At 40.5% G+C, this 15,712-nt stretch overlaps 1 protein-coding gene across 8 annotated transcripts in view; it reads left to right on the forward strand.

Moving 5' to 3' along the window:
- Positions 1–15,712, forward strand: part of LOC129814051 (catenin delta-2-like) — a 156,957-nt gene that overhangs the window by 106,311 nt on the left and 34,934 nt on the right. For 6 of the 8 annotated variants that reach the window (XM_055866816.1, XM_055866820.1, XM_055866819.1 and 3 more), the window contains 2 exons: positions 3,097–3,337; positions 6,494–6,550. In XM_055866816.1, coding sequence (XP_055722791.1) covers positions 3,097–3,337; positions 6,494–6,550 — 298 coding nt within the window. The remainder of the gene's footprint in view (positions 1–3,096; positions 3,338–6,493; positions 6,551–15,712) is intronic. The other 2 variants (XM_055866821.1, XM_055866822.1) reach the window with 1 other exon arrangement.

Genomic DNA, 15,712 nt, shown 5'->3' on the forward strand with positions numbered 1-15,712 from the left:
ATTAAGATTGAATCCTACCACACCGGCTCTGACGCTCGTCAAATGTGGCAGGGCTTTAAAACTATTACGGACTACAAAGGGAAACCCAGACGCGAGCTGCCCAGTGACACGAGCCTACCAGACGAGCTAAATGCCTTTTATGCTCGCTTCGAGGCAAGCAACACTGAAGCATGCATGAGAGCACAAGCTGTTCTGGATGACTGTGTGATAACGCTCTCGGCAGCCGATGTGAACAAAACCTTTAAACAAGTCAACATTCACAAAGCCGCTGGGCCAGACGGATTACCAGGACGTGTGCTCAAAGCATGCGCGGACCAACTGACAAGTGTCTTCACTGACATTTTCAACCTCTCCCTGACCGAGTCTGTAATACCTATCATGGTTCAAACATACCAAGACAGTCATGAAGAGGGCACAACAAAACCTATTCCCCCTCAGGAGTCTGAAAAGATTTGGCATGGGTCCTCAGATCCTAAAAAGGTTCTATAGCTGCACCGTCGAGGGCATCCTGTCCGGTTGCATCACCGCCTGGTATGGCAACTGCTCGGCATCTGACCATAAGGCACTACAAAGGGTAGTGCGAACGGCCCAGTACATCACTGGGGCCAAGCTTCCTGCCATCGAGGACCTATATAATAGGCGGTGTTAGAGGAGAGCCCATAAAATTGTTAGAGACTCCAGTCACCCAAGTTATAGACTGTTTTCTCTGCTACCGCACGGCAAGCGGTACCAGAGCACCAAGTCTAGTACCACTGCACACTGACTCGGTACCGGTGCCCCCTGTATATAGCCTCGTTATTCTTATTGTGTTACTTTTTATTATTACTTTATATTTTAGCCTACTTGGTAAATATTTTCTTCTTCTTGTGGCATGTGGCAAATTAAGTTCTATTTGGTTTTGATCTGGGTGTCCTCTTGGACAATAAGCTTCAGTGGAGTAAATGTACAGACCTGATTTACAAAAAAGAGTCACAGAGACTGTACTTTCTCAAAAAGCTGGAATCTTTTAATGTTAATTGTATGATACTGACTCTGTTTTACAAATCTTTCATTGAGAGTATTTTAACTTTTTGTATTGTTTGTTGGTTTGGCAATTCCACTGTCAGAAATATGCTGAGAAGGATTATCACCACAGAAAGCAAGGTACTTGGAGTCAAACAGACAGGCCTGGATGAAATCTTTAAGTTCAGGGCCCTCCGCAAGGTTCACAAAATAATTTTAGTGTCACGGCCGTCGTAAGAAGTAGACCAAAGCGCAGCGTGAGCATACATATTCCTTTTATTAGGATGACGCAAATCAAAACAATAAACAATACAAAAACAACCGTGAAGCATAAGGCTAAGTGCCACTAACAAAGTTAACTTCCCACACTGAAAGGAGGGAAAAGGGCTAACTAAGTATGGTTCCCAATCAGAGACAACGATAGACATAGAAATACAAAATCATAGAAAACAAAAACATAGAATACCCACCCCAAATCACACCCTGACCAAACCAAATAGAGACATAAAAAGGCTCTCTAAGGTCAGGGTATGACATTTAGACCCAAGCCACCCCCTGTACTCGGACTTTGAACTACTACCCTCTGGGCACAGGTATAGGGCACCCCTCGGCAGGAAAAAGAGAACTAGACAATCATTTGTGCCAGGTGTGATATCCCTCCTAAATAGCTCAGGCTAATGTTCCTATCGACCCAGTAAGGCCAGCAGGCTAGTCTCTTTTTATTGGTATGTAACTGTTATGAAAGTTGCATTTTTAATGTGTTTTGTTATTTAAACGCCACTTTAAACGTGTACATAACACTGCAACAACATTTCCCCATGGGGACAATAAAGTCAGTAAAGAATTGAGGTTCTTCTGAGGGCAAAAGGGGGTGAAACTCAATATTAGCTTCCTAATGTTTTGTACACTCAGTGTAAAACGTTTATCCAACCAAAGTACAACTGAGAACTGCCCAGGTGGGGAGTTTCATGTGTGGAGCCTAGGTCATGGCTGCCAGGGAGGCGGGTGCAGTGTAAAAGCTGCTACACTGTAACTCTATTTACCTCTCACTCTGTGTTAAACTGACAGGCAGGCAGGCAGGGCTCCCTAGAGATACATAGAGGGCTTCTTCCACATGATCATGATTAGCAGTAGCAGCAGCTCTATCCTGACCAGGGAATGCAGCACAGTAGTATGCAGCCCTATAGTGATACATACCTCAGAGATAAATGGCAATGAGTGAAAGAATGGTGTCTCATCCCATGGCTTTGCTCAAGCAAAAAAAAATATAGGTTCAGAATAACATTGACTTCTAACTATTATGTTGGCTTCACAGTGATTCTAACCTAATACATGTCATAGATTTTTCCTGAAAAGGGATCTTTTCAGACAGAGAAATTACTTTTCAGAGGCCTCCATTGGACTTTGTTTGACATGAAATCGTTAGCCATTCACCGCTGTCTTCCATGAATTCTTCTGAAATTCATTTTAACCAACACAATACTGTCTGGAAATTAAGGTGTTATGTGTTTAAGATCATGTTCAATGCTCCTCATGGTAGATTATGAAAACACAAAGTGAGTAAAAAAATACATTTCACAATAAACTGACTGCCTAAGGTCTTTTCAGTGTTCAGAGAGAGGTACATCTGTTGTGTTCTATTGGAGTAAATAATCATTCATCTACAGAATGCCTACTTTTTCTTATTCTGGCCATTTGTCAATTATGTGTTTATCTAACTGTATTTTGACAAAGTGACATTTAGTGCATTCATCATAATTCATACAGGATAAATGTACTGAAAGTTATGAAATGTATTGAAATGTACCGGATTTTTTTGTGACACGGTATATTTTTCTGTTTTGTTTTCTTATAGTTCTTGGCAGAGGCTGCCATGGGAAGTATTGAAACATTAATTAAATGAATGATCCTTTCTGTCTTTCTTTTGATTTTGCTTTCACCCTCTTCTTCCCCTCCTCTTATTTCTCTGGTGTTTGGTTGTTCTGTTTCTCTTCTCACTGTGTGCTCGCTCATTCCTCTGCCTAGACCCAGTAAACCAGTTTTGTGAAGAGGTCCTGAACTTTCTGCTCTGTCCCTACTTCCCTCCTGCCGTAGCCCCATCTTCCCCTGGTGTTGACTCCATCCCCTTGCAGCGTACAGGCAGCCAGAACGCCTCAGGCACTTTGCCCTACCAGAGAAGCAGCTTTGCCACTGGCTCGGACTACGCCAACCCGTACCGCACCCTCCAGTTCTGCCCGACCACCGAGTCTCCCTACAGCAAGTCTGGCCCTGTGCTGCCCCCGGAGGCCGCACTGGCCCGCTCACCTTCTGTTGACAGCATCCAGAAGGATCCCAGGTGAGTGTCACTATAGCGCTGTTTTTTATAACACCTCACCTCTCCTTCAGTCAGACCACTGAATATAAAGCACACATCCACATCACATCACTGCCTACCAGTCGCTCCCCTGTTTGGCCTGTCGGTACCACTACAGCTTGAATGACACAGCCACTGTTTTCTGGAGGGCACATGAAGCTTGTTAAACATCACCTTCCTTCACCTTGTGTTGTTTAAACTTTTACTTGTGTGTGTGTGTGTGTGTGTGTGTGTGTGTGTGTGTGTGTGTGTGTGTGTGTGTGTGTGTGTGTGTGTGTGTGTGTGTGTGTGTGTGTGTGTGTGTGTGTGTGTGTGTGTGTGTGTGTGTGTGTGTGTGTGTGTGTGTGTGTGTGTGTGTCATAAAGTGTTTGACTGGGAGTGGCCTTGAGTCATAAACTGAATGGCTGTATTGCTGTACTATCAGAGCTGCTTTTGTGTGGGTCTGATCAAGGAGTTTATTCCTTTAGAGCAAATATTTTTTTTAAACAATACTGTCAATGCCTGTAAACAACAACATGTTTAATCACTAGGAATACATTCTAATGAAAGATCAGAGAAAACAGGAATATGTACAGTTGAAGTGGGAAGTTTACATACACTTAGATTGGGGTCATTAAAACTCGTTTTTCAACCACTCCACACATTTCGTGTTAACAAACTGTAGTTTTGGCAAGTCAGTTAGGACATCTACTTTGTGCATGACACAAGTAATTTTTCCAACAATTGCTTACAGACATATTATTTCACTTATAATTCACTTTATCACAATTCCAGTGGGTCAGAAGTTTACATACACTAAGTTGACTGTGCATTTAAACAGCTTGGGAAAATTCCAGAAAATTTTGTCATGGCTTTAGAAGCTTCTGATAGGCTAATTGACATCATTTGAGTCAATTGGAGGTGTACCTGTGGATGTATTTCAAGGCCTACCTTCAAACTCAGTGCCTCTTTGCTTGACATCATGGGAAAATCTAAATAAATCAGCCAAGACCTCAGAAAAAATGTATTTGACCTCCACAAGTCTGGTTCATCCTTGGGAGCAATTTCCAAATGCCTGAAGGTACCACGTTCATCTATACAAGCAATAGTACGCAAGTATAAACATCATGGGACCACGCAGCCATCATACCACTCAGGAAGGAGACACGTTATGTCTCCTAGAGATGAATGTATTTTGGTGCGAAAAATGCTAAGGACCTTGTGAAGATGCTGGAGGAAACAGGTACAAAAGTATCTATATCCACAGTAAAACGAGTCCTATATCAATATAACCTGAAAGGCGCTCAGCAAGGAAGAAGCCACTGCTCCAAAAGCGCCATAAAAAAGCCAGAAAATGGTTTGCAACTGCACAAGGGGACAAAGATCGTACTTTTTGGAGAAATGTCCTCTGGTCTGATGAAACAAAAATATAACTGTTTGACCATAATGACCATCGTTATGTTTGGAGGAAAAAGGGAGAGGCTTGCAAGCCGAACACCATCCCAACCGTGAAGCACGGGGGGTGGCAGCATCATGTTGTGGGGGTGCTTTGCTGCAGGAGGGACTGGTGCACTTCACAAAATAGATGGCATCATGAGATAGGAAAATTATGTGGATATATTGAAGCAACATCTCAAGACATCAGTCAGGAAGTTAAAGCTTGGTCACAAATGGGTCTTCCAAATGGACAATGACCCCAAGCATACTTCCAAAGTTCTGGCAAAATGGCTTAAGGACAACAAAGTCAAGGTATTGGCATGGCCATCACAAAGCCCTGAACGCAATCCCATAGAAAATGTGTGGGCAGAACTGAAAAAGCGTGTGCGAGCAAAGAGGCCTACAAACCTGACTCAGTTACACCAGCTCTGTCAGGAGGAATGGTCCAAAATTCACCCAACTTATTGTGGGAGCTTGTGGAAAGCTACCGAAAACGTTTGACCCAAGTTAAACAATTTAAAGGCAATGCTACCAAATACTAATTGAGGGTATGTAAACTTCTGACCCACTGGGAATGTGATGAAAGAAATCAAATCTGAAATAAATCATGCTTTCTATTATTAATCTGACATTTCACATTCATAAAATAAAGTGGTGATCCTAATTGACCTAAGACAGGGAATTTTTACTAGGATTAAATGTCAGGAATTGTGAAAAACTGAGTTTAAATGTATTTGACTTAGGTGTATGTAAACTTCCGACTTCAACTGTATGTTTGCAATACTCTACAATTTCATGACTTTGATTTATCCCATTCTGTTTTCTTCATTGACCATGCCCTGTACTGTTTATTTGTTTCTCTATCTTTCTTTCCTTTTCCACATTGCACTGTATCTGCTGTAGTTCTGGCATTACTTTTGGCGTTTGTACACGCTTTCAGTGGATTGACTTGTGATGCATTGATTTGCTGGCTGCAACCAACTTCACAACATGCACAGTCAATTACAGTAATCTCCAAATTATAAATGACTCCCTATTTATTTGGTTACTTCATATTCATTATTGTTAAAGAGCGGGTCTCACCAAAGCAGGTCTTCAATCTATTTTCATTTAAATTAATTGTGGAAACACTAGGCCTGTATTGTGTGTAGCAAATCACTTCAATTCTAGAAAGAGATTCATGAAATGTTTTAATGAATCATGTTCAAAATCAACGACCAAAACAATACTCTATAAAAAAAATATACTCAACCACAATTAAGGTTGTTATATTTGGCTATGTAGCTGTAAGTTAAAACTTTCCTAATGTCCAATGGTTGTTTGCATGATATAATTAATGTCACTATTTAGCAGAGTCCTAAATTATAGGAAAGCATAGTCCTAAATACATCTATTCATATTTAAGAAAAACAATAACAAGATCACTGGAATGTGTCTCTCCACAAACCATGATAATGGTTCTGATGACTGAACAATCCATAATTGACCTAGCTGATAGCAAATTGATCTTCATATTTCTTGGTTTTGTAAGACCCCCTCTTTAAAAGATCCCCATCCACCACAATCAAATCACCTAGTGCATGTTCTGAATCCAGTGTAAGTGTGTAATAGGAAAAGTGTTGAGAAAGAAAGACCATCAAATGAGTATTATTTTATTCTTGTCAAGCTCCTTTGTGCGAGACACCCACCTACATTTTTTTCTTTCTGCCTGTCTCCTGATAGGTACGACCCTGAATTCCTTGTCTGGAATCAAAATCAAGCCGAGCAAAGAATGACAAAGTAATCCAGCATTTATTACACATTTCTATCTCTCATTCACTGAATCTGTCCTTCATGTCTACTATACAAATACCAGGAACATTTCCTTGCCAATGAAAGAGCATGAATGACAATAGTTCAGTTCTTTTTTCCATTGCATTGTCCTCTGATTCCCATTTACTTACAGTAGCTACTTCACTGAAAGCTTCATATGACTTCCTCAGGAAAAGTAAAGTCAAGGTAGTGCCATTGGTGCTGTCCACAATTTTACATACAGTATCTTCTCACAGATTAGGTTAAGGTTTATGCATCTATTTGCCTCCAAGTTTCTCAAGTTTACTCTTCAGGTTTGTCTAGTAATTAATGGTGAGATGTGATGTTGTGAAGTTAACCTTTGGTTAAGCTTTTATGGCTTTCTAAAAGTGACAGCAGTTGGATGCTTTTTGGGTAGGTTTCGGGTACTTGCTGATTGTGTGAGGATAGCAACAGTAGGAATCCATTATCCAAAAATCATACATTTTCTCCTTCATTTTACATCATTCATCGTCATTTTTCTCTCATCATTTTCTAAATGTGCGTCATCATCCCAAGATTTACTGTGACTTGTGCAGTAATCAAGGGGCAGAATCCATTTCCTTAAATGTCACTTTTGCAGTATCTGATCATACTACCTTTATGCTATTTTTCTTAAGTAATACTCAAACTGATATATATGTGGTAGTTGCAATTTACGCATGAATCATGTTGCCAATTCATAAGCTGTTACATTTTAGTACATATACGGTGGTTCCTCAATTAAACGTTTTGAGTTTTTGGCACAGCGCATTGAGGTAGATTGTGATATAGTGCGGTGCATTGCGTCACAGCAAGGGAGAGTCAGAACGTTGGTTATGCCTTTGGGTTCAGTCTAATGTGTCTCTGTCATCACTGAATGAATGACGTGAATTGATGAACAGGTGATAGAAACCAGATAGAAACAGATATTTGTGTACCTGATGTCACGGTTTAATTTGAATTAACTGGATGAGGATGAAGAAGAAGAAGCTGATTGAATTTAAAACAATAGTGTAAGAATTGCTCTTCCTCTATCCCGTGTGCAAATTCAGAAAAAGACACCTCTTTTTTTGTTTCTATTCTGTCAGAAGAAGCTGTAACTGGACTGTAGTCCATTACTTACTATAACTGTTGTTACACGGTAAGGTTTTTATTCTAAGAGAAACAAAAATGTTCTGTTATATTCCATTATAATCTTTAAATATATGTGTTGACTGAATATACGCGAGTGATGTCTGCTAAATTAACAAGTTGATGGTGCAGCCACATAGTCTCGGCTACTAAGCCCAGATAAATAAAACGTAAAACATGCTATTCTGTTATTTTGAAATACGTTGTCTTAGTATGATGTTTTTCCTGACCTTCCTAAACTAAAGCCTCATATGAAGCAGACAATGCAGAGTCGTTCTTTGCTGATGTGAAGAAGAAACTGAATGAAAGAGAGTACGGCGAGGAAAACCCAAGTCGTCTATATGGGCCTCTTTTACGCACATTGTGGATATGGAGGGGGGAAAAGTTTTTACACATTTTCAAGACCTGACCTATTTAATTGATTAGTTGTATGTATTATATTTACCAGTGGAATTTCACCGAATAGATAAGAACAATAGAAGCATCTGGTGGCATTGGTAGAGAGTCAGGCTGAGAATGGAGGGAAAGTGCACTATAAGTGCGCTACAAAGCTGTGGGCCAGGTGTTAATGGTTTGGTAGCCTTACCTATTCTTTCAATAAATTGTAATCACAAAAGAAGCCATCCACCCTTGATGGGCTATCAGCAGGACAATAGACTCTTTCCGAGTTAATTTTTATTTTTAGGGACTTGAGATCAAGAAGGGAGGGTAGAAGGAGCGAGTACTGCGTGCTTATTACAGTATATTTGTCAAACAGGTGAGCAATCTTTTTTTCTGGTCGTTTGAAACAGTGTAAACAACACAACAAATACAACAATAATTTCCCCCCAAAATTGCATAAATTCTAAATAAAAAAGCTTTCAAAGTCTTTACCACAGCCAAGATTAAAAACATGCATTCGTGAATGCAATTGCTTTAACCGACATGTTGAGGTTTATTTATAGTTTAATTATTCAAGGCTCCCTTTGTTATTTTGTTTTATAACTAAAATGCTTGAATGAATGATTGATATACACTACATGACCACTACAAGACCAAATATCTCATTACAAAATCATGGGCATTAATATGGAGTTGGTCCACCCTTTGCTGCTATAACAGCCTCCACTCTTCTGAGAAGGCTTTTCACTAGATGTTGGAACAATGCTGTGGGAACTTGCTTCCTTTCAGGTAAAATAGCGTTAGTGAGGTCAGGCACTGATGTTGGGTGATTAGGCCTGCCTCGCAGTCTGCGTTCCAATTCATCCCAAAGTTGTCCGATGGGGTTGAGGTCAGGGCTCTGTGCAGGCGAGTCAAGTTCTTCCACACCGATCTTGACAAACCATTTCTGTATGGACCTCACTTTGTGCACGGGGGCATTGTCATGCTGAAACAGGAAAGGGCATTCCCCAAACTGTTGCCACAAAGTTGGAAGCACAGAATCGTCTAGAATGTCATTGTATGCAGTAGCGTTAAAATTGGTGATCTTAGGCTTGTTATCTTGTGGCTGCTCGGCCATGGAAACCCATTTCATGAAGCTCCCAAAGAACAGTTATTGTGCTGACATTGCTTCCAGAGGCAGTTTGGAACTCAGTGGTGAGGGTTACAACCGAGGACAGACGATTTTTACACGCTATGTACTTCAGCGCTCGGCGGTCCCGTTCTGTGAGCTTGTGTGGCCTATCACTTCGCGGCTGAGACGTTGTTGCTCCTAGACGTATCCACTTCACAATAACAGCACTTACAGTTGACTGAGGCAGCTGGAGAAGGGCAGAGATTTGACAAACTGACTTGTTGGAAAGGTGGCATCCTATGATAGTGCCAAGTCCCGGAGCTCTTCAGTAAGGCCATTCCACTGCCAAATTTTATCTATGGAGATTGCATGGCTGTGTGCTCTATTTGATACACCTGTTACAGGTGTGGCTGAAATAACCGAAACCACTAATTTGAAGGGTATCCACATACTTTTGTATAAATGGTTTATATTGAAGTAGCAATTGAAATAGAACCCTTGGGAGATTATTGGGAAATAATCAGACCAAAGGTGAGGACACAACAGCTCACCTGACACAAGACTAAAGTTTTACATTTCTAACTCAATATCTCAGACCTGATTTGGCCCAATGAAAAATGCACCAACCCCTTACAAATATGTCAATTTATTATAATACACATAATAATTCACACAAGATGAGCTATAGTGAGAGTAGGGAGACTGCGTGTCTGTGATTCGACTTTGCATAGCAAATAGCACATCAACCTTATAATAGGTATGATTTATATATATCCAATAGAAAGAAACATCTACAGTATTTGTTCATCAACATCGTTTTTTCGTTATTGAAATAATTATAAAAGCACATTTTAGTTGCACCTCGCCCCAGCTCTACGACCACGGCTTAAACATTGCTAAGATGATTGATGTATTTGTTGCATTGTTGTATCGTCAGTTTCTCGAGCCAAAACGTTTTGATGGCCTTCACAAGTTCATCTTTGTCTGCAGGCTTAGCAGAATTACAGATTGTTTTCAGTTGATAAAGAAAAGGTAGATGTACTGCAGGCCTATCCAGCTGTAATTATGTCTCTATCCTTTTGGAACCACACACTTCCCAGGTGAAGAGTAGACTGCTTGCTTGCCTCCAAGGCGAGTGTGGCCTCTATCACTTGATAGAGAAAATCCGCTAGATCCCCAAGTATTCTTCCACAATAGCTGGCCTTCTCTTACCTGCAGTTTTGCGCTGGGAACTGTGTCACTCCATTTTGAATAGCATCCTCTCCGCGAGCACCCACTCCTTGTTTATGTAATATACTGTAAGGCACAAGTATCCTGTATTCGAAAATCGTCAGTCCACATGTCAAGTATTATTGCACCATTACCCAAGCTCTCTCTCAACTCCGGACCACCCGCCAGGACTCTATAGTGCGAGAGGAGAGAGACTCGCGGACTGAAACATTCACACCTCCAATAATTTACAAAAGGATCATCTAATAGCTCTGCTAGGTCTGAACATCCGGCAATTTGTTCCACAGTTTAAGCTACCGATAGATGCTGCAGTCAGTCATCTGAGTGAGGAAAGGAGCGAGAGCAGTTTTTAACCTTCTGAATGAATGATTATGGAATGGTACCGAATAGATAGAGACAATAGAAATAAGCATCAGCATTTCCCTCACTCAGACAAAAACAAACGTGCAAAAGTAGCCCAATTAGCAGGAGGGATGAGGGCATCTTCTTGTCGCACACAGTGCTGAAGTTTATAATGGCTGTCAGTCAAAACCCATACAGCACTGTGAACCGGAGAACGGGCTACAATTACAATAATTGAAAATAGAGGCCAGGATATAATATCAACAAGAGAATGGAGAATGGAACGAGTCACATTTTGAATTGAAACGACCAGATTTAATTGAAACTACCAAATGTCGGCCCTTAACCATCCGAATATTTCAATGAAATATATCATTAATTTTAATCATGGAACGTATTAACAATTGCATGGCATGTTCTTTGCTTGGTTTCAAAAGCCCGATTTAATAAATGGAGTAGATGTGCTCAACTATGCCTGCTGGTGGTTCGAATGAGCATTAACGGCAATTACTGTAACGCATCTTACCATACCACAGCAAACCTCACGCAATATGACGCAAGTTTTAATTATCGAAATACCAACAACCAAGCCACTGAACTTTTTCATCCATACTTAAAGTATCTCAGATGAATAGTGTATGAGATGGAAGCCCAGGACTGACATTTCTTGACCTTTACCACAGCCTGACCCGACCAAAGACCAGGCTCATAGGGGCAGTCATGCATTTTCACACTTTGGCTTTTCACAGACACAGAAAGCACTATTCTCAATGTGGGATCACACAAGGGTCACCCCTTTAACTCAGTGTTATCTGATTGTTCTTCTGATAATGTATGTGTGGATGTATGCCGCTGTCATCAAATGTAAAAAATATATATATTTTGTATTTAACTAGGCAAGTCAGTTAAGAACAAATTTTTATTTACAATGACGGCCTACCCCAGCCAAACCCTAACCCGGACGACACTGGGTCAATTGTGTGCCGCCCTATGGGACTCCCAATCACGGCCAGTTGTAATACAACCTGGAATCAAACCAGGGTCTGTAGTGATGCCTCTAGCACTGAGACACAGTGCCTTAGAACGCTGTGCCACTCGGGAGCCTCCAAATGCTCTGTGTATTTCCTGTCTGTCATTATAGTATAACTCACTGACATCCATGGCCCACACAGGCCATTACATAGACAATATAGGATTCCCATTCACCAAATGGTAATCATGCCGATTACCACATGATACATTTTTATACAGTATTATAGTGTTGAGATTTTAAAGCCTCAAGGTTGTAGTCTTTTCCCCAAGACTACAGTGATGCCCAGCATTCGAAGTATGTTAAAGGGATAATCCAATCCAAACCACAAATTCCTATGATTAACAGTGTTAAATAGTGTTAAATAACACTAATATGTGAAAACAATAATTTTTGTGAACATCTTTAATTTTATCGTTATAACAAGGTTGGTAGAAACATGTGAAAATAGGAAAATAGCTAGAAAACATAGCTACATACAATAGTACCAAAGTCAATATCAGCATGTGAAGTAGCTAGCTAGATGTAAAATTGCCTAAACAAACTGCACTATCAATTTAGGTGTCTTACTAGTTCAACTTGCAGTTTGTATCTGCCACTGAGCAATAAATGGCGTCTGCCCAGAGTGAGAGCAGAGTAATGTTGCTTTCCCAGAGAGGTACTTTTGAGGAGATAGGGAAACTCCATTAGAATCGTATTATCGCCCATTGTGTATGTTGCCCATAGGTTTTCAATGGGCCGCGTGGTGCATTCTGGATGATTCTGGGACAAGGAGAGCTCTCCTTCAAGGAGTGAATGGGAGTCAATTGGGTGCTATCAAATGTCAGCCTTTACCCATCCAAATATTTCATACAATATTTGGCCCACATCGGGACTGTTACAATGAAATATATAATTACATTTTAGTCATGATGCGTATTCACAATTGAATGGCATGGTGTTTGCTCTGCTTCAAAAGCACTGCTTAATAAATGGAGTAGATGTGCTCAACGATGCCCGCTGGTGGTTTGAATGAGCATTAACGGCAAGCACTGTAACGCACCTCACCATACCACGGCATACCACACGCTTAGCATTGCAAATGATTGTGGGTGATTGTGGAGGCCAAGTCATTTGATGCAGCACTCCATCACTCTCCTTCTTGGTCAAATAGTCCTTACACATCCTGGAGGTGTGTTGGGTCATTGTCCTGTTGAAAAACAAATGATAGTCCCACTAAGCGCAAACCAGATGGGATGGTGTATCCCTGCGAATGCTGTGGTAGCCATACTGGTTAAGTGTGCCTTGAATTCTAAATAAATCAAAGACCGTGTCACCAGCAAAACACCCCCACACCATCACACCTCCTCCTCCATACTTCACGGTGGGAAACACACATGCAGAGATCATTCGTTCACCTACTCTGCGTCTCACAAAGAGACGGCGGATGGAACCAAAAATGTCAAATTTGCACCCATTAAAACAAAGGACAGATTTCCACTGGTCTAATGTCCATTGCTCATGTTTCTTGGCCCAAGCAAGTCTCTTCTTCTTCTTGGTGTCCATTAGTAGGTTTCTTTGCAGCAATTCGACCATGAAGACCTGATTCACACAGTCTCCTTTGAACAGTGAATGTTGAGATGTGTCTGATACTTGAACTCTGTGAAGCATTTATTTGAGCTGCAATTTCCAAGACTGGTAACTAAAGAACTTATCCTTTGCAGCAGCGGTAACTCTGGGTCTTCCTTTCCTGTGACGGTCCTCATGAGAGCCAGTTTCATCATAGCGCTGATGGTTTTTGTTACTGCACTTGTAGAAACTTTCAAAGTTCTTGAATGTTCCGTATTGACTGACCTTCATGTCTTAAAGTAATGATGGACTGTTGTTTCCCTTTGCTTATTTGAGCTGTTCTTGTCATAATATGGTCTTTAACCAAATAGGGCTATCTTCTCTATACCACCCCTACCATGTCACAACACAATGGATTGGCTCAAACGTATTAAGAAGGATAGAAATTCCACAAATTAACTGTTAACAGGCACACCTTTTAAATTAAATGCATTCCAGGTGACTACCTCAAGAAGCTGATTAAGAGAATGCCAATAGTATGCAAAGCTGTCATCAAGGCAAAGGTTGGCTACTTTGAATAATTATATTTTTGAAGAAAATATATCTTGATTTGTTTAACACTTTTTTTGGTTACTGCATGATTCCATATGTGTTATTTCATAGTTTTGATGTCTTCACTATTATTCTACAATGTAGAAAATAGTAAAAATCAAGAAAAACCCTTGAATGGGTAGGTGTGTCCAAACTTTCGACATGTAACGGTATAATAATAATATTATGTCCCCCCCACTTCTAAAACGAAAGTTACGCCCCTGTATACATTTGACATCTGTCATACAAGTCCAGTATTTAACCCTTTGCACTCTGCATTTGCAGTGCTTTTTAAAGCTTAGTCTATGGAGCTTATTGAGAGTGTCTACTATCGGATAGTATTTAGACAGGAGGACTGTGGATGGAGGCTGAATTAAAGCATTAAAGGAAGCAGAGAAACAAGTTTCTCATTAAAGTGTTTGTTTAAACACCGTCCACACTTGACTGGCTAAACTAAACTAGAACATTGAGCGAGGGCAATTACATGGACTATTGCACTTCAACTGTGTTCCCTTGTACAACGTGGATGCCGCTAACTGCTCTTCAGACTAGTTTTGTCATTCTGCACAACCAGTTTTCATCTGATATTGTGGCCAAGTTAACACATGGTTAATTAGAGATACTAACAGATTTCTATAATGGCACTAATTAGTATTGAAATGGAAAGGCCATCTTTTTCAAATTGGAAAGGTCTGTCAGATTGTATAGTTCCCTTTATTGTGAAGTTGAACCAAAATGTTTTCGATAATGTTTGTTGAGGATTTTATATCATTGTGTCTCATTGACAATAGCACTATATTATTTTTACTTCGGAAATGCATGTCACTTCTGCTGAAGAATGAAGTCATGCACATTGAATGACTGTGTGTCTTCCTATCTGAAAGGCCCCTGTCTGTCTATTTGATTGGTTGCCTGAGTCATCAACAATGCGTCTTTCCCCTCTGTATCATTCCTTTGTGGTGTGAGGCAGCATGTTTGCTTACAGTTTTGACCTGTGTGTTGTGTTCACTCTATTGTACAAGCCTTGAGTCATTGTAAATATAATTTTTGGCCCAAGGCACTAGTCAACAACATACTCAGTTAAAATGTATACCCCCATTTCCAATGGTCTTTAATTAGATTGCAGAGCCATGCATTTAGAATACATCATTTATAACTCTATTATTGGGGGGAATTGTTTGATTGCCTCAAGCATGGTACTCTGTATTCTGGTGTAAATGTTCCCAGCAATGGGGCCGACAGATATGTTCACCTGGCTGCTCTTGAACAAAGCCCTGAATGACGATCCGTCTGCAACCCTGAGAGTTAGTTTCAATCCAGTGAGTCGCCAAATGCTACATTACTTACTACTGAGGGGATTTAACCTCAGCTCAGCTCCCCTGCCAACCTTGATCCTTGTGCAGTATGATTTATCGAGATAACATGGAGACCTTGTGCAGTATGATTTATCGAGATAACATGGAGACCTTGTGCAGTATGATTTATCGAGATAACATGGAGACCTTGTGCAGTATGATTTATCGAGATAACATGGAGACCTTGTGCAGTATGATTTATCGAGATAACATGGAGACCTTGTGCAGTATGATTTATCGAGATAACATGGAGACCTCGTGCAGTATGATTTATCGAGATAACATGGAGACCTTGCGAAAATGACTAGAAGACCACCCTCCTATCTTCCAAAATGAGCGGCATTCAAAGTTAAAAGCTGACATTTTAGTCCTCAGGAAAGGCTGTTGAAAGGCCAGCTTAGGGAGTTGAG

The sequence above is a fragment of the Salvelinus fontinalis genome, chromosome 17 (assembly GCF_029448725.1).
Source record: "Salvelinus fontinalis isolate EN_2023a chromosome 17, ASM2944872v1, whole genome shotgun sequence".
NCBI lineage: Eukaryota > Metazoa > Chordata > Actinopteri > Salmoniformes > Salmonidae > Salvelinus > Salvelinus fontinalis.